Genomic DNA, 25,473 nt, shown 5'->3' on the forward strand with positions numbered 1-25,473 from the left:
AGCGATGGGTAACGATGCTTCGTGGGTGACTGTTGTTGATGTGTGCAGTGGGTCCCTGGTTCGCGCCCGGGTATGGGCGAGGGGACGGTCTAAAGTTATACTGTTACATATGCTTGTAATTGTTTAGGGCTGGGGAGTTTTTCAGGATTCAAAATAAACGGAATGGAGCTAAGGACAGGCAGTATCCTAGAGAAAAACTTAGTTCAGTCTGTTTTCCATCAAACACTGGGAGATGAATTCACCTTTCAGCAGGAGGACAATAACTTTAAACACAAGGCCAAATCTATACTGGAGTTGCTTACCAAGAAGACAGTGAATGTTACTGAGTGGCCAAGTTACAGTTTTGACTTAAATCTGCTTGAAAATCTTTGACAAGACTTGAAAATTGTTGTCTAGCAATGATCAACAACCAATTTGACAGAGATCAAAGAATTTTGAAATTAATCATTGGCAAGTATTGTACAATCCAGGTGTGCAAAGGTCTTAGAGACTTACCCAGAAAGACTTACACCTGTAATCACTGCCAAAGATGAATTTAATATGTATTGCCTCAGGGGTGTGAATACTTATGTAAATGAGATATTTCTGTATTTAGTTTTCAATACATTTACAAAATTATCAAACAACATGTTTTTACTTTGTTATTAGGGAGTATTGTGCGTAGATGGGTGAAAATATACAGTACCAGTCAAACGTTGGGACTCATTCAAGGATTTTTCTTTATTTTGAATAATAGTGAAGACATCAAAACTATGAAATAACACACATAGTGATCAAAAAAGGGTTAAACAAATAAAAAATATATTTTATATTTGAGATTCTTTGCCTTGATGACAGCTTTGCACACTCTTGGCATTCTCTCAACCAGCTTCACAAGAATGCCTTTCCAACAGTCTTGAAGGAGTTCCCACATATGCTGAGCACTTGTTGGCTGCTTTTCCTTCACTCTGCGGTCCAACTCATCCCAAACCATCTCAATTGGGTTGAGGTCAGGTGATTGTGGAGGCCAGGTCATCTGATGCAGCACTCCATCACTCTCCTTCTTGGTCAAATAGTCCTTACACAGCCTAGAGGTGTGTTTGGTCACTGTCCTGTTGAAAAATAGATAGTCCCACTAAGCGCAAACCAGATGGGATGGCATATCACTGCAGAATGCTGTGGTAGCCATGCTGGTTAAATGGGTCTTGAATTCTAAATAAATCACTGACAGTGTCACCAGCAAAGCACCATCACACCTCCTCCTCCATGATTCACATGCAGAGATCATCCGTTCACCTACTCTGCGTCTCACAAAGACATGGCGGTTGGAACCAAAAATCTCACATTTGGACATCAGACCAAAGGACAGATTTCCACTGGTCTAATGTCCATTGCTTCTGTTTCTTGGCCCAAGCAAGTCTCTTCTTCTTATTGGTGTCCTTTTGTAGTGTTTTCTTTGAAGCAATTCGACCATGAAGGCCTGATTCACGCAGTCTCCTCTGAACAGTTGATGTTGAGATGTGTCTGTTACTTGAACTTCGTGAAGCATTTATTTGGGCCGCAATTTCCGAGGTGCAGTTAACTTTAATGAACTTATCCTCTGCAGCAGATGCAACTCTGGGTCTTCCTTTCCTGTGCCGGTCCTCATGAGAGCCAGTTTGCTTATTTGAGCTGTTCTTGCCATAATGTGGACTTGGCCTTTTACCAAATAGGGCTATCTTCTGTATACCAACGCTACCTTGTCACAACACAATTGATTGGCTCAAACGCATTAAGGAAAGAAATTCCACAAATGAACTTTTAACAAGGTACACCTGTTAATTGAAATCCAGGTGACTACATCATGAAGCTGGTTGAGAGAATGCCAACAGTCTGCAAAGCTGTCATCAAGGCAAAGGGTGGCTATATTGAAGAATCTCAAATATAACGTATATTTTGATTTGCTGAAAACTTTTTTGGTTACGACATCACTGCATATGTCTTCACTATGTAAACTCCCGACTTCAACTGTATTTCATTGTTTTGACGTCTTCACTACTATTCTAGAATGTAGATAATAGTAAAATGTAAAGAACCCTTGAATGAGTAGGTGTGTCCAAACTTTTGACTGGTAGTATGTGTATATTTCGAATTCATTTGAATTCAGGCTGAAAAACAGCAAATGTGGAATACGTCAAGGGATATGAATACTTGCTGAAGGCACTGTACACACAACTAATACAACTGGAAACGTGGTAACAGTGTTACACTCTGTGTAACTCATTGACTGTAATAAAATATAAAACACACTCATGAATATGGTTGATTTGATTTTAATGGCTATTTATACAGTTTTTCCAAAGAAAAAAGAAACATTGAAACAAAAGCGGCAAAAACAAACCCCACTTCCAAACCAAAACTACAATAAAAGAGCATCAACACAATGTATATTGCTAGTACATTGTACCCAACAGGTATTCAGTGGGAGAGGATAAAAGTAACTGACACATAAGACGTAAAAGTATTTTTCTTCTACAAGACATAAGAGGGCACCTAGGAATGAAACCCAAAGAAGGGGTAATATTTATCCTAAAATAGGAGCTTTAGCATTGTCTGATAAGTCGGATAAATCGGTTGATGGTGAGATATCGTCCTCAGGTAAAAATTTTGGTCTGGGTTTTGGGAGACACCTTTACAATACATCAAATAAGATAACCATAATCCATTCTATTAAATGCCCATTGATTTCAGGTGATATCGAAGGGAAACAATAATGAAACTATAATCATAACATTTCAAATATAGAGTTTCTATTGGTTTCAAGTAAGAGCCAAAATAATATGCGTATGCAATTTAAGTGTGAAGCAAGCAAACGTATTGACAAATATCTTATTTACAATATCATTCTTGAACGTTGTATTTACATTAGAGGTTCGTTGAATGAAAGTGTTCATTTGGGAGTTGAAAAACGTGAGGGAGTTAAATGCACAATGCAAATCTTCTTTTTAAAAAGTGCAATTCCTTTTCGTAAAGTACAAAAATATATATCCATATTTTGTATATATATGTAGAAATGTTGTTCATTGAAACGGCACATGTTGCTTTTTCAAAGAGCCCGAAAACCAGTGACTAAAAATGTATGCTTATAGTTGACAAGCAGCAAATGATTTCGGAATACAAATTATTTTACAGTACTCGATACAAAATCAGAAACACCTCAATTCACCAAAGAGAAAGCTATATCAAAGGTGTTTTATGTGGGTAACATTAGATTTACCGGGCAGAACTCCATTCTAGCACGGGCAAGCACATTTAAACATTTGTCACATAGTTTGGTTTCATTACACAATATACTGTATCTCAAAAAAACTCTTTTCAAAAAGACTAATTAAAGTGTAAGGAATAAGAATGGTTCAAAAGTAGCACTTTCATAAAAGATTTAAGATGAGAACAAAAGGTGCGTGGAACTGATTCCAGGCCACACAATCCCCAAATACTTCAGGCTTCAAATACAAGAACACAAATACACACGGTAGAGGAGCTGGCGCATACATGTATACGTTCGTACGTGAATGTGTAAATATGTACGTATGTGAGCGTCGCCTGAAGGATAGCAGTGCTGCTGACGCAACATGTCCTGTACATCCTCGGGAAAAAAAGAAGAGAGAAAACATTTGAATTATTAAGCAAACTGACTGATTGAAAAAAAAAAAATAAGTCAATAGTGGTATACTGGTGTCCGTTGTTTCCAGTGGCTTTGTAATACCTTAAAGTGTACCGAAATTCCGTGGCACTAGCAGGAGTTACACCTGCTACTGTCATTTCGTGAAAACAATCACTTCTCTTTCCCCTATATATTCAAGTAACACTATGTAGCTATATTCGTACATTTTAAATAGCTTATACCAAAATAAAATCCTTGAACAGCTTCAGGGATCTGACTGAGGGCTCTAAAGTCACTTGTGAGGTGTCTTCCATAGACCTTCTTTCTTATCTTCTGTAGGCTGTACAACAATGCGAATTCATGCTTCTGTCCACTTCCATTTTATAAAGGTCATATATTATTACAATTAACGTCCATTTCTATCATATCAATAACCGGAAGATGCATTTTTAAAAATTCTATGAAAACCTCTCGTCTTTTGTCTCCCACAAACATCTTTCAATTTGGTGAATTTCGTTTCCTTAAACAAGAGGGCGCAGTGCATTCTGTATCCGCCCTCTTGCGTTAGGCCTCTAGTTCCGGCCACACACTGTCTCGCGCGCGCATCTTAAGGATCCAGCGAGATGTTGTGTCTGTCTCTGTGTCTCTGCGTTAGTGTGTTGGGGGTTTCCTGGCGTTGTCCTGTCGGTCTCCCAGCTGAGCCTGCAGGTCCTTGACCACCCTCTCCAGGCTCTGCCGCGCCTCCCTCTCCTGCTGTAGCTCCTCTCTCAGCTGCTCTCGGTCCGCCTCCGCCTGCTGCAGCTGAACCTGCAGCTCCTCGATCTGGAAAGGAAGGTGGACGTCGGTCAGGAAGCACATGCCGTGACTCGAACTATTCTTGATTAGGTGTGTGTGTGTGTGATTCCTTCTGTATGATAACCTATGTGTGCAGGCTATATCAGAAGGATCTTGGTCCTACCTGTGTGGAGTACTTGGCTCGCAGGCGTTCAGCCTCACAGCCTTTGTCGCAGACTCGTGTCTGTCTCTCTCTCTCCAGCTCTCTTTTCAGATGGCCACGGGACTCGTCCGCCTCCCTCATCTTCCTGTCCCACTCCATGCTCAGGCGTTCTATCTCTTTCCTCAGGTTGCGCTTGGCCTCGATGGCCTCTCGAAGACGCCCTTTCTTGGACACCCTCACAAAATCCAACTCCTGTGGGTGGAAAACATAAATGTTAATATTCTGCTGTGTCCTGAAGATTGTGTCACAAAATACACGTTGTACACGTGAAGAAACGGTAAAAAAAATGTTGTGCCAGAAGGCGGCCATTTTAGATCTTGAGTGGGAGGTTTACCTGCTGAAGGCTGCGTTTGGCCTGCAGCGCTGCCCCCAGCTTCTCCTCCTGCTTCACTCTCATCTTAACAATCTCCTGCAGGAACTTCTCCCTGGCCTCCTTGGAGTCAAGACCTCCATACAGGGTCTGTCTCAGTGTGTCCAGCTCTGGGCATGAAGGTGACCCTGGTAATACCAGCCGGGCTGGACTCTCCAGGGGCCTCACTGTGGTCTGGGGGGTCAGGGTCCAGGACATACTGGAGCAGGCAGATGGGGGGGATGCCAAGGAGGGGACCGATGGTGGGTCTGAAAGACAGAAAAATAAAACAATATGTTTATAGGGTGAAGCCTAAAAAAGTATTGGAACAGCAGTGACATCTGCTGCTGGGTAAAATCTTCTGACTTGAGACTGCCCTGTGTGCTCTGTGCTGCACAGACCAGCCACTAGATGGCACCCTCTCACAGGGATCAGGCAAACTAACCATAGCCCACTTCCAGTATGGTAAAGACTCTCATTTCCACAGAAAGTCTTGCTGCCGTATTAGCTCGGGTTAGGTTGCCCGTCCTTGAGTATTGGAGTGTGTCCTAGTGCCCTATATCTCTTACAGAATGTCTGAACAACAGTGTGTCATGACTCACAGTCATCACAGTCGTCCACCTCAATCTCCCCGTCAGTCTCCATTTCCTCCACACCGTTGCCTGTGTTGGTGTTGATGTGAACAAGTCTGGGCCCAGGCTGTGAGTCTCCACACTGTGATGCTGGTCCGGAGCTGATGTGCTGGTCTCCCCTGCCTGGAGCCTGGCTGTGGCCCACTGGGGCCTGCTCCTCTCTCTGGTTGGCCAACGGAGCTGGGGCCACATTGGGCACCACAGACGTGTCCACATTTTTGTGGTTTGATCTGTTATGATAAGAAAATACGAGTTAGTTCAACAATATCATAGCAACGGGTTAAAAACGTGGTTATCGGTCATTGCTATGCGATAATTCCTTAGGAATGCTACCTCAATGTGTTATAAGGCTGACAGTCCGTTACCGTGGTGTGGTGAAAAGGATGAGAGAAACCATGACAGCATGACTGTCTCTGACTCACCTCTCGGCAGATGTACTTCTGGGGGACCAGGGGCGGAAGGCTGACGGCCTCTGTTTCAGCTGGACCGGTTTCAGATCCTGGAAACAGATAGGATTCTGACATTATAATACAGTTATGAAACAGGGAATAAAAAAAAAAAACATCCTTGGAAAGGTACATGATGATCATAATGTAGACTGGTTGGTAAAGAGACTATTGACAACCTAATTAACTGACTGAATTACAGGGCTCATATGTATGAGGTAAGGTAACAAGGACTCTCTGTGTAGGATGGCCCTGACCCTTAGCCTTACAGCAAATCACATTTATCCCAATCAAGAGAGAACATGAGCGAACAAACCTTGTTCCCTGACTTTGATAGAGATTGTAGCCAATCGGGTTGCTTCTCTTTGTCAGCAGATGGAGAGTGTGTTTTCTCCAGCTTGAACTTCTTGGCTGGAACTGGGCTGTACGGCTAAAGAGAGAAGAGAAAGAGACACGGAAGAGACTATTAAATGATCACCGTCTTCGTCTACCGGAGTAGTCCGTAACACGCTTGTACTGCACAAGTCGTAGGTAGATAGTTCAAATGTCGCGACACAACGTCCCCTTTCAGCGGTGTTCGATACTGTAGTTGGCATCATTCAACTTGAGGTGTATTTCAGAGAAACATCCATGTGTCCAAATAGTCTCATCCATACAGAATCAGCTAGCGGCCCTAATCCCGTGTGTGTGTGTGTGTGGGGGGGGGGGTAGACGTTTCTATCGGGGTGAGGTCTGGCTGTGAGCTGGGGGCTCTGGGGTTGAGTACGGGAGGCGACAGCAGGTGCAGGGGAGCTACTCTCTGTGTGGGAGAGAATAGTGTTTCTGTAACCTGATAGACAACTGGAGTGAAGCCGGTGCCACTCTACCTGCGGCTCTGATCGTAGAGTCACGCAATATTTCACCCAACTCACTTCGCTGAGCAAGATTACGTTAGCAGATGCTCTTATCCAGAGCGAGTGCATACGTTTTTCAGATGAAGACACGACGAGCTAACCCAAACATCTCGCTCTCCTTTTCCCCTCTTTCTCCCTGAGCTTCACAGCTGCAGCAGGTTTGGCCGTGTAACAGTGATCCAGGAAGTGACCGTGTGTGCGGCTCTTTTGGCTTCAGTGGTGAGACAGAGTAATCTAGCCACTGGCCTCAGGTCTGCACTTGTCAGGATGCGGATAAGTTTACCTAGGAAGTGGGAGAGGCCTGCTCGGACCTGTGAGTTATCTTACTTATCTCACTACTATGACATTCTCCCTCAAAGAGTCCTCTTTTCAATGGATGTTTCAATTGAAATCATGACTGAATATACTGTGGATGTATCATTTACATTTGAGTCATTTCGCAGAGGCTCTTATTCAGAGCGGCTTAGGGTTAAGTGCTCAAGGGCACGTCGGCAGATTACTCACTTATTTGGCTCGGGGATTCGAACCGGCGGCCTTTCGGTTACTGGCCCAACACTGTTAACCGCTAGGCTACCTGCCGCCTCATAAAATTAACATAAAAGTATATACTAGTCTGAATGGAAAATATACTCCACTATATCCTTTTGAAAGGTGTACCACTTGGACATGGTAATAATGTTGAGGGGAGAAAGATAAATTGCCTTTGGTACTGACTGACACCTTTGGTGTAATTTAACCCTGTCTCACGGTTCTAATTAGCTTAGAAGCAGTGTGTGGTTCTGGCAATGTATCACAAGGGGGAGGTGTCAGTCAGTCAGGTCTCACACTGCACTGCCAGCCTCGGTCTACCGTACGATGGCGCTCAGACTAAAACATGCCACGCAACCTTGTCATTTCTGCTGCGCCTCTGGCCCACGAAGCTACAATCATACAAGGCCCAAGTGCAGAGGGCATGACTGTGGTTGTCTGGACACTCCTCTCATGTCTCCCTCCCTGACTCAAACGTCTGTCTCCTCTCTAAGTGTCTAACCACACACACACACAAACAGACACACACACAGTTAGGCAGCAGACTGCGAGGTTAGTGCTCGGGACATTTCACCTCGACCTCCAGCTGACTCCACGATGACTCGAACCCTCACCTGCCTCACTCAAGGCCAGAGTTCTTCGGGAAAAAAGCAGAGAGTGGTCGAAACCCGGAGTCTGTAATTACTGCCATTGCTGTTGTTTTCCCAACAAAGTCTGTCTGTCTGGTACTATTTCTACCCTGAGGTTTGCAGCTCCAGGAAAACGTGGAGCCCCAGACATAACAGAGTTAGAAAACAGACCCTCCCAGACACCACAGGGGACCTGCTGGCTAAATCTGACACTGATCTCACAGGAGAGGAGCCACACGGGCTTTACTCAGCACCACATCACAGCCATAACAAGGCCACACAGACACAGCATCAGAGACATCAACAGCCTCCTCCTGGATGCACACCACATGCCATGACTGCATTACCCTCACTGCAATCCTAGCCCAAACTACCCGACATGGCCCCTCTAAGGATGGAGTGAGTGAGTGAAGGGAGAGAGAGAGAGAGAGAGAGGAGGGAAAGAGGGAGGTAGAGAAAAAGGGAGGGGGAGACTTCCTCGCAGGAGTTTGCTTTGGCCAGGGCCCCTGTGGGAACGGGGAACGGAGTGGTGAGTGCAAGGGAGGGGGCGGGCTGTGGGGGGAGAGCGGGACCACAGAGGAAGCACTGAGCTGGAGGAATGTGTACTTGAAGGCCAAGTACAGCCTCCTCTTAAAGAGTCCATTCAAGCAATGTCCTTTTCAACTCGCTATTGTAGGACATTTCTTTGAGGAACCATAAAGGGGGGACCATTTCAAAGTAAACCCGTAGGCTAAACAGGAGCTAACAGTGCAGACATGCTTTGTCTGGAAACGACGGTCCTATAATAGTGTGGTAATACAGTGATAAGCAAATATCCACATGGCAAATCGCACTAACACCACTAGAACTGTCAACAGACACATAAACACCATGCATTCCAAGTGGACTATCTGACAGTGAGAACGGTCGTTCGCCAATAGATGCCAATTGGAGTGTGATAGAAGACGGGAATGCTGTTTTACTTCATTTGACATGGATCTGATAAGCAATGACTGATTGACTGAGTTTATTGATCCAACTACAGGCCCAATCAACAAATGAGTATTATAGTAAAATGCAAACTGCTGGGTGAGAACTGCAAAATGCTTTCGGAAACACAAATATACAATGCATTCGGAAAGCATTCAGACCCATTAACATTTTTCCAAATGTTGTTACGTTACAGCCTTCTTCTAAAATGGACGAAATAAATAAATAAATAAATAACTGAAACATCACATTTAAGTATTCAGACCCTTTACTCAGTACTTTGTTGAAGCATCTTTGGCAGCGATTACAGCCTCAAGTCTTCTTGGGTATGACGCTACAAGCTTGGCACACCAGTATTTTGGGGAGTTCCTCCCATTCTTCTCTGCAGATCCTCTCAAGCTCTGTCAGGTTGGATGGGAGCGTCGCTGCACAGTTATTTTCAGGTCTCTCCAGAGATGTTCGATCGAGTTTAGGTCCAGGCTCTGGCTGAGCCACTCAAGGACATTCAATAACTTGTCATGAAACCACTCCTACGTTGTCTTGGCTGTGAGCAAAGGGTCATTGTCCTGTTGGAAGGTGAACCTTCTCTCCAGTCTGAGGTCCTGAGCGCACTGGAGCAGGTTTTCATCAAGGATCTCTCTGTCCTTTTCTCCGTTCATCTTTCCCTCGATCCTGACTAGTCTCCCAGTCCCTTCCGCTGAAAAATATCCCCACAGCATGATGTTGCCACCACCATGTGTCACCGTAGGGATGGTGTCAGGTTTCCTCCAGATGTGATGCTTGGCATTCAGGCCAAAATGTTCAATCTTGGTTTCATCAGACCAGCGAATCTTGTTTCTCACGGTCTGAGAGTCCTTTAGGTGCCTTTTGGCAAAGGTGTGTACCTTTCCAAATCATGTCCAATCAATTGAATTTACCACAGGTGGACTCCAGTCAAGTTGTAGAAACATCTCAAGGATGACCAATGGAAACAGGAAGCACCTAAGCTCAAAAGGCTCTGAATAGTTATGTAAATAAGGTATTTTTTTGCAAAAAATTATAAAAACCTGTTTTGACTTTGTCATTATGGAGTATTGTGTGTAGATTGATGAGGGAAAAAATGTATTTAATACATTTTAGAATAAGGCTGTAACGTAACACAGTTTAGAAAAAGTCAAGGGGTCTGAATACTTTCTGAATGCACTGCATATCGAGGTTAAATTTAACGTACAACGTGGGTAGGATCAATTTAATTGAATTGGCCCCAGCTGCTCGTTGTTTGAATGTGTCATGTCTGTCACGCTATTGGCTGTGAAAGCAGTGCTAAAACGTCTAATCCTTTAGCATTTGCCGAAGCACAAACTAAAATCTCAAATGGAATGATCTAAAAACAAAACACAGGAGTGCACTCAGAAACGGCCAAAAATAGTTCCCCAGCTGAACTTCCCCGGGCCTCCGTCACACAATACCACAGCATGCTGCATGATTGCATGGCATTAAATACACAGCAACACGACCACAACAGTTTCACATTTCAGACTCCTTTCCCCCAACTAAACCCCTCACTGTAATCCCTAGATCTGAGTGTGCTTAGAAGGGCTCTGCCTCGCTCAAGGGCACACCAACTGGCAGAGCTCACCCGGGGAAACAGCCTTAATGGGACGTATGAGAGCGGGCAGAAGCCGAGATCTCTATTATAATAGCCACATGCTCACGTGTCCACCCTGGAGTCGTTGTCCCAAAGGCGGGAAGGCAGGCGACAAGCTCACGTCCAAAATAAACCCATAGAAACGTATTGGGTTTATTTTGGACAGATTTAGTCGAGACTGGAACCTCCCGCATCGCCCTTTCCTCTCTGGCAGAGAGGTCTGAGGCAGGGCCTGGGTGGGCTGGGATGTCCAGGGGAAAGTCTATAGGCCTCTATTCAGTGCTCATGGTATCTGTGTGTAGGAAGGACAGTCCCATGATTCAGGTTAAGACTGGTGGACACACCTCCTAAATGACAGCTGGGCTGCGATGAGCTGATTGGTGTCAGGCTTACATGTGCATATGCACCACGCCTAAATACAATGCACCGTGCTACCAAACCTCTGAGTCTCTAGACTTCCGAATCCTCCGTTACCATTCTCCAAATGTCTAGGCTACTTCCCTTCCTGATTCACACCGTCTGAGCTAAAGTGTGTCGGGGTGACGCGGCTATCGAAGCGTGACAACAATAGGGGATCCTGGGAGAAGGTGGCCTGAGCTGCAACAGCATGGCCACGCCGTCGACGTGCCGCAAAGACACGCAGAAAAAGGATAGGTGCTGTCGTGAGCAGAGAACAGCCCGGCAGCAAAGCGACCTGGATTTGTTTGTCCTAATTGTCTGTGGGGATCTGAGACTCAGATAGGTCGGAGCTGCAGACGGGACAGCCCGAGACCTGCTCTGTCCATTACATATCTGACCTACTGTATCTGACCTTCATATCTGACCTACTGACCTACTGCAGCAGCAAGTCTGACACGTAGAGCCAAGTTGGAGGACGAAAGGTTCTATCACATCCCCCCGCCTTTCCACACTCCCTTACACGTGAGCTGCAGTGGACCCATCAACGCTGCCGAGTGTCTAGGTCTATAAACAAAGGAACCAGTCAGACTTCAGCATTTTACGAGGATCCCCATTAGCTGCTGCGTTCACAGCAGGGGTCCTGGGGTCCACGCAACACATGACATAATACAGAACATGAATAGACAAGAACAGCTCAAGGACTGAACTACATAAATGTAAAAACAATAGAGGGGGGGGGGTAGAGAGAACCATTGCTCTTACATCCAAATACATTCATATGTCACATTTCCATGGAGATCAGGAATGAGCCGGACAACAGTGGACTCCTCTAATGTCCCAGGCAGGCAACAGACAGTGTAACTAGGAGGAAGCAAATCCAATTCAGCTCAAATATAGCAACCAAAACAACATCACGTGTCTGTGTCCGCTTTCTCATTATGGCGAAAACAGCTGGCCTCCTGGATAAAACAGAGGGATTTCACTAAAGGAAGCGGGCTGGTTCATAATTCCAAGTGCTGTAGGCCTTATCCAAACATGGCTAAAAATGACATGACAAAGATATCCTCACAGATGACATGTTATTCGTATGAGCATGTTTGGTATGGTTCTGAGTCCCAGATATCTTTGGACATGAAACGTGTTCTGTGAGTGGTGTATATTTAGACAGACATAGTGTCAAATTCCCAGAATGCCTGTTCGGAGCAGTCCATATGGACTGTGTCTGTTGCATTGGAAAAATAAACAGTACACTATTGGTTTGATGTGCTAGAACATACAGTACCGTGTTTGTGTGCAACTGAGAGCACGGACACACGCACACACGCACACACACACACACACACACACACACACACACACACACACACACACACACACACACACACACACACACACACACACACACACACACACACACACACACACACACACACACACACACACACACACACACACACACACACACACACACACACACACACACGTTTATGCTTCTATTCACATTTAGTTCACTTACAATGCAGGAACAGCTGCAGTGCTAACCAGGAAGCCAAAGGGGATGCTGGTTGGTTAATGAGAGGAAGAAAGACGACTAACCCTTTATAACATTCCTTTATAATGCGCCATTAACGCTCTCATAGGGCAAAAATGCACACAGTCAATGCAGACCTACTGACAACGATGCAAGGTTGTGTTAGGATTGTGTTAGGATTCAACCCATACTATGCACAAACATCAATTTCTTAAAGCGCTACTCGCACATTTACACCTACTTTGCAGATGATTATAACATCAGTCTAATATATCAAATTGTATTTGATGCATATGATTAGCAGTCCAGATTAGTGAGCTCTTCTACCTATGACAATAATGCACGTTCAGTCAGAGCAATATCTTTTCCATTGGTGATAATAATTCCACCCAGTTCCAGAGAGGAACTAGGCTAAATGACGCACATAAAGAACCCATCATCCCTCCCATCCCCTAACGTGTCCTGCCTGAGAACCTGAATTTCCACAGATTAGTCAATCTGGCCATTCAACATGAAAGACTGTAGCAGCAATAAGCACACTGCCACCATCACGAGACAGTAAATCCAGTGTTGGGCTGCCTACATTTGAATCCCACAGATTAGTAGTAATATCAACACGATTAAAATATCACTGGATAACCAATCAAAAACGCATATATATATATATTTTTTTTTTTACCAATGGGTAAAATAAATAGTCCTCTAAGAAAACCAATGGGTAAAATAAATAGTCCTCTAAGAAAACCAATGGGTAAAATAAATAGTCCTCTAAGAAAACCAATGGGTAAAATAAATAGTCCTCCAAGAAAACCAATGGGTAAAATAAATAGTCCTCTAAGAAAACCAATGGGTAAAATAAATAGTCCTCTAAGAAAACCAATGGGTAAAATAAATAGTCCTCTAAGAAAACCAATGGGTAAAATAAATAGTCCTCTAAGAAAACCAATGGGTAAAATAAATAGTCCTCTAAGAAAACCAATGGGTAAAATAAATAGTCCTCTAAGAAAACCAATGGGTAAAATAAATAGTCCTCTAAGAAAACCAATGGGTAAAATAAATAGTCCTCTAAGAAAACCAATGGCCCAAACCTCATGTCTCCATCATAATCCGTTCAAGAGTTATTGGTGTTTTAACCCTTGTAGGATGTCCAAAACTAGGGTAAATAATTACACCTGGTCAAAAATCGGGAAAGTAGCATTGCGTCAGCTAGGCTGGATACTATGCGAAGATTAAGATTAAGATTAAGGCTAATTTACCATTGAACTCGTCATCTTTCTTCTCGAATCCGGAGGACATAAAATATGGCATGTAGTATTTTCATATTTTAGGATACGGCCTTTCATATGAATGCGAAATATTTTCTTTTTCGACGATTCCTCAAAAAAACAAGCGTATCTCTGTGATGATAATAATAATATGTTCATTAGACTTTTTGCGACCCGCCGAAACAACTTTGCAGACAACCGCCACCAACATGTCAAACCCTCGAAAGTCGCTGCCAGAAAGGGGTCGCCACTGTCTCACCAGAACTCGCCGCTAATTACCAGATGTATTAGCTTACGAAATCAAACTTCTTGGACATAGTGTTTAACGATATGTTAGAGAAAGACCCCACAGAACGATTCAGAACACAAAGAATCATATTTGCCTTGGTAAACTGTATTTTAAAACATAAGGAAGAGACATTTCACCACCGAAGCGTGTTTTCACCCACTCTAGGCAGAGTGGGAGGACACCCTGCTGACTAACCTCTCCGCAACCCAAATAGTTACAGCTCTGAATACACAGACCATTATATCACATACCAGGCACCAGGCAATTCCATTAGGGAGTTAGAACTCCACCAAACAGAAAGGCTACACTGGTTACACACTGTACTGTAGTACAGTGTTTCAAGTGGAGGGCTGGATGATTGATGATAGGGAGACTGCTACTTAGTGGGGATTGGCCCTCTGTTGTCTGAGTGATTGACAGGCCAAATGGACAGGCACAGAGTTAAGTGTGATAGTGGTACCTCTGTCTGACATCATCTGGCTGTTGGACTGAGGTGATGGGTTCTGCACTCACTCAAAATGAACTAAAACTCACTCTGACGACAACGGGAAACGAACGGAGGCGTTACATGGCGAGTGTCGAGTATGCCTCTTATATCCAATTTGTCTTGCCGAATTCATCCCTCTTGTGTCAAGTCCCCGCTGTGAATGTTATGTGCGGACAAAAAGTCAACATGGGAAGCAACCTGCTTCCCAGAATCCATTGTGTCTGGAAAAAGTCTGAAGGATTGCTTGTGCCCAACCCTCAGTCTCTATTTATCCTGCCATAATCTGGCTGTCTCCCCACCCAGCCGCCCATCGATCAGTCTAGTCTAGAGAGTAGACTCCAGAGCACTCTGCACAGATAGCTCTTGCAATTGGCCAACTGGCTGCTGGTGCAATCTATTAGATGTTCAAAATGTGCTATGCCATTTTATAGTAAATCATCGTTGTTACTGTCATCTAGCAAGTAGCTGTAATTCATCAAATGCCTGGATTAGAATTGGCCAACAAATGAAATCAACAAAATACAAATAGTAAATAGTGGTGAAACATGCGTTAGAGAAGGTAGAGAGAACAGTACTGGGGCAGCTGACTTGAGGTTTGGCCTGAGCTGGTAAGCTGAGCCTCATGACCACATGGTCCCTGGCAGGCCAATGGGGAGCTGGGCAGGTGGCAGGTTTATTTGGGAGGATGAAAAAGGGGATGAATGCCAGAGAGAGGTTAAGAGGTTTGAGGGGACGGGACGGGGGGGGATGAATGCCAGAGAGAGGTTAAGAGGTTTGAGGGGACGGGACGGGGGATGAATGCCAGAGAGAGGTTAAGAGGTTTGAGGGGACGGGACGGGGGGGATGAATGCCAGAGAGAGGTTAAGAGGTTTGAGGGGACGGGACGGGGGGGGATGAATGCCAGAGAGAGGTTAAGAGGTTTGAGGGGACGGGACGGGGGGGATGAATGCCAGAGAGAGGTTAAGAGGTTTGAGGGGACGGGACGGGGGGGATGAATGCCAGAGAGAGGTTAAGAGGTTTGAGGGGACGGGACGGGGGGATGAATGCCAGAGAGAGGTTAAGAGGTTTGAGGGGACGGGACGGGGGATGAATGCCAGAGAGAGGTTAAGAGGTTTGAGGGGACGGGACGAGAGAGGTTAAGAGGTTTGAGGGGACGGGACGGGGGATGAATGCCAGAGAGAGGTTAAGAGGTTTGAGGGGACGGGACGGGGGATGAATGCCAGAGAGAGGTTAAGAGGTTTGAGGGGACCATGAATGCCAGAGGTTAAGAGGTTTGAGGGGACGGGACGGGGGGGATGAATGCCAGAGAGAGGTTAAGAGGTTTGAGGGGACGGGACGGGGGGGACGGGTAGAGGAGGTCATGAAAGAAACGTGTAAGAGGGTGGGGTGAAGTTAGCATCACTGCTCAGTGTCCCATATGATGTCATTTCACTGACAGTGTCTGCACTGGGAACTGGTCTTGAGGTGATTGGCTGAACCAAGGTGATAAATCTTCTTGAGCTGTATAGAAGCCATTCAGGCTGTTCTGTTCTAGTGTCGGCTCCCCAACAGGTCCAAATACACGATATACACTCTAGTGATGGTGGAAAAAATAGATAGTTACATATCGGTTAATTATTTTTGACGATATGTATCGTATCGACAATATCGCAATATTATTTTCTGCGCTAGTCGGCTGTACCTGCACCAAAACTCCAGTATTTGTCCTTCATATCTTGTTCGCCGTGGTCTTTTTAAATAGGGAAACAATTTGTTTAAAGCACTTTTATTTCCATGACTGATCAAAACTCGTCTTCTCATGACTCTCTCGTCTCTCTGCCGCAGCCATATAGAGAATTATGTTAGGGACATCGAATCGCAATAAAATAACAGTATTACACCGCAATACATACAGAATCGTGATAATCACAATACATATCGTATCAGCCCAGAAGTATTGCGATAATATACTTTCGTGAGGTCCCTGGCAATTCCCTGCCCTAATGCACTCCAATGAGTTCTTAGTCTCTAATGTTGTGACTTTAGACGATGGGGCTGTATTTGTGTGATTGGAGACAGAGATGTGAGGGGGGGACTTGGAAAACAGGATCGGAATTGATTAATTATTCTGTGCTTTGAGTATAACCTCTTAATCACTGTTTCGAGAAAACAAACAAAAGTGTGGAAGGGGTGCTAATGGCCCCATGCAGAATGACAGGAAACATTCTAGATGTGAAGGTTTCCACTTAGAGAACTAAGGAGCCCCAGCATGTGGCTGTGAGGCTGAGTGCCAGGAAAAAAATACTACTTCAAAATCACTGGGTTTATGTGTGTGTGTGTGTGTGTGTGTGTGTGTGTGTGTGTGTGTGTGTGTGTGTGTGTGTGTGTGTGTGTGTGTGTGTGTGTGTGTGTGTGTGTGTGTGTGTGTGTGTGTGCGTGTGTGCGCGTGTGTGTGTGTGTGTGTGTGCTACCAAGTAATTGCTGACCAATTTTGCAAAATACATGAAGGTTTCTAGTCTGTGTATGTCCTCCTCATTTATGCTCAACTCGCAGGATAACTTCAACGTAATAGGACGAACGCAGTGTTTCTTTGTGTGTATAGTAACATCCGACAGAGATCAAATAGCATTTCACTTGTTTCCACTTGCTCAAGGAATTGTCTCGGAGGGAAATAGGGGACCAAAACACCCACAACATCCGTTCCTCAGATGGCACATTCCATACGTAAACATTTGGCTCGTCTCCCTCCTCCCCCCGTTAACAGGAAGGCAAGATCTGCTTACAAGAGATGTGGGTGAGAGGGCCCGGTCTCAGAGCCTCCATAAAATAAATACGAGTGTTCTAAAATGGAAGGCTTGGGGGGGAAGTGGGGGGAGTGGACGGACCACAGCATCGCTCAACTCATAGTAATGCTTCGTCTGCTTCATGACCCTGAAAATACTTGGACATTTCTTTTTCCTGGATCATTTTATTACACTCTTCTGAATCTGGGGCCAGTGTTTTTCTCCATAGCAACCACAAAACAGTGGAGCACAGCTAAACTCTGAGTTAACAAACAGAACTCGACAAAAATCCCCATTTTCAACGCCAGGATTTTCCCAATGCAGAGAAGAGCAGCAAACACTCCCAGACCCTGAATGAAGACGGCTTTAAAACGGGGACTGTATGATTGCAGAAACCATGAATAGAGACACATGTTGAAATAAACAAATGCACATGGATACACTGGTACGTACTGTATATGAGATGGGGGGGGGGGGTAAATGTCATCATATTTTTCCTGTGAGCCTCAGGTGCGTGATGTGATGTGGTGCAGTCTGCATTCAGTCTGTATTCCTGCCAACAACACTGAACAGTAGGTCAGGGAGGGTCGGGGCGGGAGGCAGCAGCTGGTCACTACAGCTGACCCTAGGGAACCTGGTCACTCAGACAGGCTAGCTGGAGCTTAGAGCTGCCCGGCCGGGCCTGGCCAGCAGGAGAACAGACAGACAGGCAAGTACAGTCTCAGCGTTATATAAATGTCTCCTGTCTCTCAGCTCAGCCCTGAGCCGTGAGGACACAGGCGCTTTGTGGCCTAATGCTGCCTGCAACCCAGCATGGGGATTACAGACAACCAGCCAGGCAGGCACAGGCCTGAGGAGAGGCCACGGTGTAAGTATGTCATCCCTCCACGGCCTCCCCGGGCCCTGGCCCCAAACTCTCTGGCAGCAAATCCACTCTGACCCTGTGGCTGAGCTCTGACCAGTGACCATAGACGGCTGCCAAGCGCCTGCAAACTCTATCACCACACAACTACTACATCTCTCACTGGTGTTCAGTACAAGGTAGAGGGAGAGAGACTGCTTGGTTTATTCTGTCTGTGATTTCTAAAAACACCACGTTCACAATTTATTGGACTGAAAAAACATCTATACATATTTTTTTTTACTGCAAATTGAAATATACCTTTTTGAATCTCTCCAGCCCTGTTCGTTAAGCTCCCTGAATAGGAGGCGTTTTTGAAAAGCGCTGTAAAAAAACTGAGAGTTTCTGTGCTGTCAGTACAGTGCTCCTCTTGCTACCTACCATGAATCATACTCATCAGTTAGCCAGCCAGCCAGCAGAGGATTTAGTGCGTGTTCTTCTTGTCTTGACTGTTTAAGGCTGTTCCCAATGACAACAAGACAGGTCTACTACACTGTAACCCAAGACTGTAGTATGCTGGGCTGGGATTTTCAGCTGCTGCCCGGGCTGTAGGAGCAGCTGTGAGGCAGTTCCTCTATTGTGTGGAGTGTGGGTCACTCACTTTTTTAGACTTTACAACACAAGACAACTAAATGATACTTTATTTGTTGCATGTAAGGCCATTGCGAAAGGGCATGATTAGCTGTCTGTCTGTCTGTCTGTCTGTCTGTCTGTCTGTCTGTCTGTCTGTCTGTCTGTCTGTCTGTCTGTCTGTCTCTCTAGTAGCAAGCAGAGAGGAGTATGCCACAGGGAGGGGAGGCCCAGCACAGGAACTCAATAATAACTTTCAGCAGTCTAGCCAAGAGGCTGGAGGCCCAGACTGCGGCTGTTCCCTCTTGCTCCTCTCCCTCCCTCTGCTGGACCCCACGCTCCTCCCTTCCACCCCCCTCCTCCTGGCCTGTGTCTGCTCCACAGGACTGATGCATTCTGCAGACAGGCCAGCGCTCTTAAAGAGACACAGGATACATTTTTCTCCCCTGATTCACTGCAGTGGATACACCCACTAACTCAGAGCAGAGCCCATTATTTCCAGACTCTTTTCTTTTCTCTCAACCTTTTGCTTGGAACTCAAGAGATCTCAACAAGACACGGAAAGTGAGGGGGAAACAGACTGAAATATGTTAAGAGGCTCTAAGTGGATCTCAGGCAGAATGATTTCAGTGCAGCAGCTTGTGAGAGACCCTTTGATGCTCTTCTTTAAAAGGAAGGAGAAGGGCTTGTCGAGTGCAATCAACTGTCTTGGCCATGAAAGTGTATTTGATGCCATTATTATGATAATCATTAGGGACAATCCAATAAACTTCATCAGACGGACCTCAGAGAGCAACTGCTGCCACCCTGGGGTTGGCTATAAGAGGTAGCTCGGCCCTCTCGTGAATCATCACAGATTACATTTCTGCTGCCGACTATACAGGAAGAGCCGAATGTATCTCGTATTAAATGAAGTTATACAGTCCACCATACAAAGTTGCACTCTGTATTGGAGGTCGACCAATTAATCGGAATGGACGATTAATTAGGGCAGATTTCCAGTTTTCATACCAATTGGAAATCGGTATTTTTGGGCGCCTATTTCCGATTATTTAAAAAAAATATATATTTTTTATTTTTATACCTTTTATTTAACTAGACAAGTCAGTTAATTAAGAACACATTCTTATTTTCAATGACTGCCTCGGAACTGTGGGTTAACTGCCTCGTTCAGGGGCAGAACGACAGATTTTCACCTTGTCAGCTCAGGGGTTCCAATCTTGCAAACAGTTAACTAGTCCAACGCTCTAACCATTGCACTCCACGAGTAGCCTGCCTGTTACGCGAATGCAGTAGAAGCCAAGGTAAATTGCTAGCTAGCATTAAACTTAGCTTATAAAAAACAATCAATCATAATCACTAGTTATAACTACTAATCCAGTTTAGCAGGCAATATTAACCAGGTGAAATTGTGTCATTTCTCTTGCGTTCATTGCACGCAGAGTCAGGGTATATGCAAGTTTGGGCTGCCTGGCTCATTGCGAATTAATTTGCCATAATTTTACATAATTATGACATAGATTGAAGGTTGTGCAATGTAACAAGAATATTTGGATTTAGGGATGCCACCCGTTAAATAAAATACCGAACGGTTCCGTAATTCACTGAAATAATAAACGTTTTGTTTTCGAAATGATAGTTTCCGGATTCGATCATATTAATGACCAAAGGCTCGTATTTCTGTGTGTTATTATGTTATAATTAAGTCTGATTTGATAGAGCAGTCTGACTGAGCAGCAGCAGGCCCGTCAAACAGCACTTTCATGCATTTTGCCAGCAGCTCTTCGCAAGCACAGGCCTGTTTATGACTTCAAGCCTATCAGCCTAATGGTTGGTGTAACCAATGTGAAATGGCTAGCTAGTTAGCTGGGTGTGCGCTAATACTGTTTCAAACGTCACTCGCTTTTAGATTTGGAGTAGTTATTCCCCTTGCGCTGCAAGGGCCGCGGCTTTTGTGGAGCGATGGGTAACGATGCTTCGAGTGTGGCTGTTGTCAATGTGTTCCTGGTTCGAGCCCAGGGAGGGGCGAGGAGGGGGACGGAAGCTATACTGTTACACTGGCAATACTATAGTGCCTATAAGAACATCCAATAGTCAAAGGTATATGAAATACAAATGGTATAGAGAGAAATAGTCCTATAAATACTATATTAACTACAACCTAAAACCTCTTACCTTGGAATATTGAAGTCTCATGTTAAAAGGAACCACCAACTTTCATATGTTCTCATGTTCTGAGCAAGGAACTTAAACGTTAGCTTTTTTACATGGCACATATTTTACATGGCACATATTACTTTCTTCTCCAACACTTTTTGCATTATTTAAGCCAAATTGAACATGTTTCATTATTAATTTGAGGCTAAATTGATTTTATTGATGTTTTATATTCAGTTAAAATAAGTGTTAATTCAGTATTGTTGTAATTGTCATTGTTACAAATAATTTTAAAAAACGGTTTTTATCTTTTTTTTTATAAATCGGCCGATTAATCGGTATCGGCTTTTTTGGTCCTCATATAATCGGTATCGGTGTTGAAAAATCATAAACGGTCGACCTCTACTCTGTATTAGAGGTCTTCTCTGGTTAAAATGTTGGACCCGAAGACAATTAGACCCGGGCCCGAACGGACCCGATGAGAACAATCAGACCCGAACCCGAATTGACCCAATGACAACCAGACCTAGACCAGACCCGATTGTACCCGAGTGACAAAAAATGATGTTTATCAGCTATCAGCTCTTCTGGTTAACAAATAGGTCTAGGCCTTCTAGAAAGCTAGGCCTTCTATACGTTATTGGCGTAAAATGAATATGCTCTAGGCTATGCAGAGCTGTGGATGGGTCCATTCAGGTCCACTCGGGTCTATCAGCTGATGACAATCAAACAGGAAACAGGACCCAACCCAGACCCAAGGGAAAAGTTGGACCCTGGTCAGGTCCCAGGTCGGGTCTCGGATAGACCCGTGAAGACCTCTACTATGCATCCAAACTGATGTGGTGAAGATCTGGTTACCACAGACCTGGTAGGAAATGCATCACTGCAGTACGGACAGAAGACACACCCAACTCATCAAACACACCCCTATGCCTGCCTCAAATAGGTATGGTGGAACTTTGGTTTGAATGGGTTAAAAATGAACCGCATCAGTTTTATAAGCTAACTGTGTAAACCAGGGCACTACATGTGTTGTGTAAACAGTGTGACTCTGTGGAGTGCTGTATGTAGAGCTGTAAACGATCAAACATTTCATGTGGTGGAGTGAAACAGAAACCTACAAGGGTGTGCCTGCCAAACACACTTTCATTATTTTGCTGTCAGCACTTTCCTTCTCTGGATAAACTGTGTGGGAAGCCATGGGTCTGAAAACTCAACCCATGACAGACAAGGAAAGAGGTCAACCTGCCTACTAACTAATTCAAATAACATCAATGTTGACTCTTTAAAAAAAATGCAGTTTTCCTGTGAGGAGGAACATTTCCTGTGAGGAGGAAAATTTATTTTGATACATAAATCTGGAAATACAGGAAACTTCATCGCCATCACGTTAAAAAAAAAACTAGAATAGCAGAAAGAACAAGCATCCCGACATGAACTGAACAGGTTGTGCTTCGATATAAGCCACATGTCACGGAGGGGCTCGGGGATGAACAGATCTGAAGCTGCAGCGCTACAAAAGACGAAGCCTCTATGGGAGGTATCAGTACCAGAGTCAGCACAGAACCCCAGCATTCTGAAATGATCACCCCAATCTGGGAAACCGATACGCAAAGCATCCAGCTACAGACGGTCCAAAGACTTCCACTCCAGTCTCAGAAAGCAGGCAAAGAGACACCCCAGGAGGAGCACACAACTGAGAATCTCAAGAGGGTCCTCGTCTCAGAGGGATATCGATGAGAGACTCTCACCGACGCTGTGATTTCATCTCAGGCTGATGTTTAAACAAAAACATCTATGAGATTGTCTCTATGATAAAGATGACGAGACCGGGAGCCCGTCGTCCCATGAAACAAAGCCGTTCATTACTCAATGGAATACAGAGAGCTTTGCGAAGGTGACACGTGCCCAAACAACACTAAACCATTGAATCACCAGAGTTTACGCATCCACATCATTCTGCACCATCTGTGATACTCAGGGCTGGTGCTCTGCCTGATTTAACAAGCTAATAGCAACGGCACAATGACAAGCGGCGCGTATAGCTAAAGCATTAAGCACTACAGGCACTAATGAAACAAAGTCTCTCGGGTAGAACAACATTTGGAGAAAACATTTGACAGCAACAACAAAGGACTCTCCTCTCATTTCCAGTTACACTCCAGCTGACTGCAGAATCAGATGCCACCTCCCTTCACCTTGCGACAAGGAATTGAAGAACGGAATAGGGGGGGGGGAAAATGCGCTGAACTTCTGACCCTGTCAGTACAGACTATGGAGGAAGCTCTGAAGCTTTTGGGGGCAACTAGAGTCCACCATCCACTCTGTCTCTCTTCCCCTCCATGTCTCACCCTGCCGTCCTATAAAACCCTCCTGCTCCCCATTTTATGGCTGCCAGATGGTAGGGAAGCCTTCTTGGCTCTGGACTTGCCTCTCCGGTCTAGTAAAACCAGTTGACCTCGGCAACATAAAAACGGGGGCATTTATGAAAACGGCTCGGGAACAAAAACACACAAACATCCCGCCACTGAAACAACCAACGCCATTTAGTCTCTCAGAAAGAGGTCCAGAGGTGGAAATCTGCCTCTCACACATGAACACTGACGGTGTAGGTTTTCCACCAGATGTGGAGGCTACACCCAGGTACGGCTCTATGTGCGAGAGGTTTTATTTGCGTGCCTTGGGTGTGAATACAAGTCCTTGGCAGCCTCTTAACGTTCTCCCTGAGAAACAAAACAAAAGCAGTGGTCTATATTCAGGTCGGTGTCCCACAGTCCGGCTCATGGTTCACTACATTCTTGTTCCGGTGCGGAGGTCACCTCTCTAACAAACAAACATTCCCATCCTTAATATCCACCTGGGCCAGAGGGGGTTTAAATGAGCAATCTGGATGAAATGTGGCACATTTCAGCTCTCTGAACACCGTTTCATAAGCAGGTCCTTTTGATGAAGTAAGGTTTTTGGTCAAAAGTTGAATTAAAAATGACAAAACGAATATAGAGGAAGTCGACTAAACCGTTCCCATGTTTCTGCAACTACCTCCTCCTAACAAACAAGCTTTGAAATATGTTCTACCCTCCAGTGGTTTTTCAGCCAGTGACTCTTATCACCGAGTCACATTTTAAAAAAGCAGAACACAACTTCATTCCCATCCCAGGTTAGAGGCTGTGTTGAATTAAGAGCAGTCTGAGAGGGTTAAGAAAGTGCGGATGACTCTATATAAAATGGCAGGTTCAATCAATGGCTTCCTTTTACTGCTAATCAATTGCTCTTCCAATAACAACTGCTTTCAACATCTTTCCCCCCCCTCCTCACCTCAGATGCCTCTCCTTCTCTCTCCTTTATTGGTTCTACCAGTTGGAAACTAGCATGTATATACTGCAATTCAACCTGACCTCCAGGCAACCCCTGGTCCTGCCCCTGCCATGGCTGCCTAAAGCCATTAGAGCTAGATGTGACTTCAGGCTATTCGTGTGATAAAAGTTCACTGTCTCTCCAGCCACTCTACAAGGCTGCTGTTAGAAACGCCTGCTGGAGTCTATGGAACATCTCTCTCACACTACTAGCCCAAAGACATCCAGATAGATGATTTGTTGGGGTGGCATTTGGTCAAGACACACATGCTTTAAATGAGTACAATTGGGCTCATTTCAAAACAAAAAAATGATGCTGATTGCACTTCAAAGTACCGTCCAAGAAGGGAAAAAAGGAAAAAGAAGAAGAAAAACGTACACGCGGTGAAAACACATAAACATAACACAAGTGGCTGTGGCTCTAGTCTAGCGTGATTTGACTGTGCCTTGGCGCTGCTGTGTGTGTATAAAGGGGGACTGAGGTGGGGGTCTGTGCTGTGGTGCTGTGTTTCTCGTGTACTGTCTGAGCTGTGGGCAGCCAGGCTATATAACTGCAGCCTCAGCACTTCTCTCCATATTCTCCAGTTTCAAGCCAAGTGAGAGAACAAAGGCAGTGAGCTAAACTGCTGCAGAGGGAATGAGGACAGACAGACAGACAGACAGACAGACAGACAGACAGACAGACAGGCAGGCAGGCAGGCAGGCAGGCAGGCAGGCAGGTAGGCAGACAGACAGTGGCATATAGAATAGAAGAGGGTGCCCTCAATAATGAGCGCTGCCTGGTACAGTCAGTCTATGACAGAGTCCTCCTAGCTGTCGGACTACAGAAATAGATCCCATGCATCCGTTTTCCAGTAAGACTTCAGTTCTGCCCTGGCTGCTGGAGCCCACTGCTTACTTGATACTTTTGCAGAGCAGCTCTTTTTTTTTTACACAATAAAAGGAAACTGCAGCATGCCTGGAATCTTCACCATCACATTTTCTGATACTGCAAATGACCTTGAACATAGTTATATCGGTACTAATGCATTCACTCGACGAGACTTATCTTTTTCCAAAACTTTCCA

General features: G+C 44.8%; 1 protein-coding gene across 1 annotated transcript in view; it reads right to left on the minus strand.

Moving 5' to 3' along the window:
• Nucleotides 1-2,275: 2,275 nt before the first annotated feature.
• skib (v-ski avian sarcoma viral oncogene homolog b) overlaps nt 2,276-25,473 on the minus strand; it is a 42,958-nt gene continuing 19,760 nt past the window's right edge. Inside the window, exons 2-7 of the mRNA XM_035796360.2 lie at nt 6,363-6,476; nt 6,023-6,099; nt 5,571-5,830; nt 4,954-5,237; nt 4,581-4,811; nt 2,276-4,444 (exon numbers count right to left, since the gene is read on the minus strand). Of these exons, the coding sequence (XP_035652253.1) occupies nt 4,274-4,444; nt 4,581-4,811; nt 4,954-5,237; nt 5,571-5,830; nt 6,023-6,099; nt 6,363-6,476 (1,137 nt within the window). The 3' untranslated portion in view covers nt 2,276-4,273. The remainder of the gene's footprint in view (nt 4,445-4,580; nt 4,812-4,953; nt 5,238-5,570; nt 5,831-6,022; nt 6,100-6,362; nt 6,477-25,473) is intronic.

Source organism: Oncorhynchus keta, chromosome 21 (assembly GCF_023373465.1).
Source record: "Oncorhynchus keta strain PuntledgeMale-10-30-2019 chromosome 21, Oket_V2, whole genome shotgun sequence".
NCBI classification, from domain to species: domain Eukaryota; kingdom Metazoa; phylum Chordata; class Actinopteri; order Salmoniformes; family Salmonidae; genus Oncorhynchus; species Oncorhynchus keta.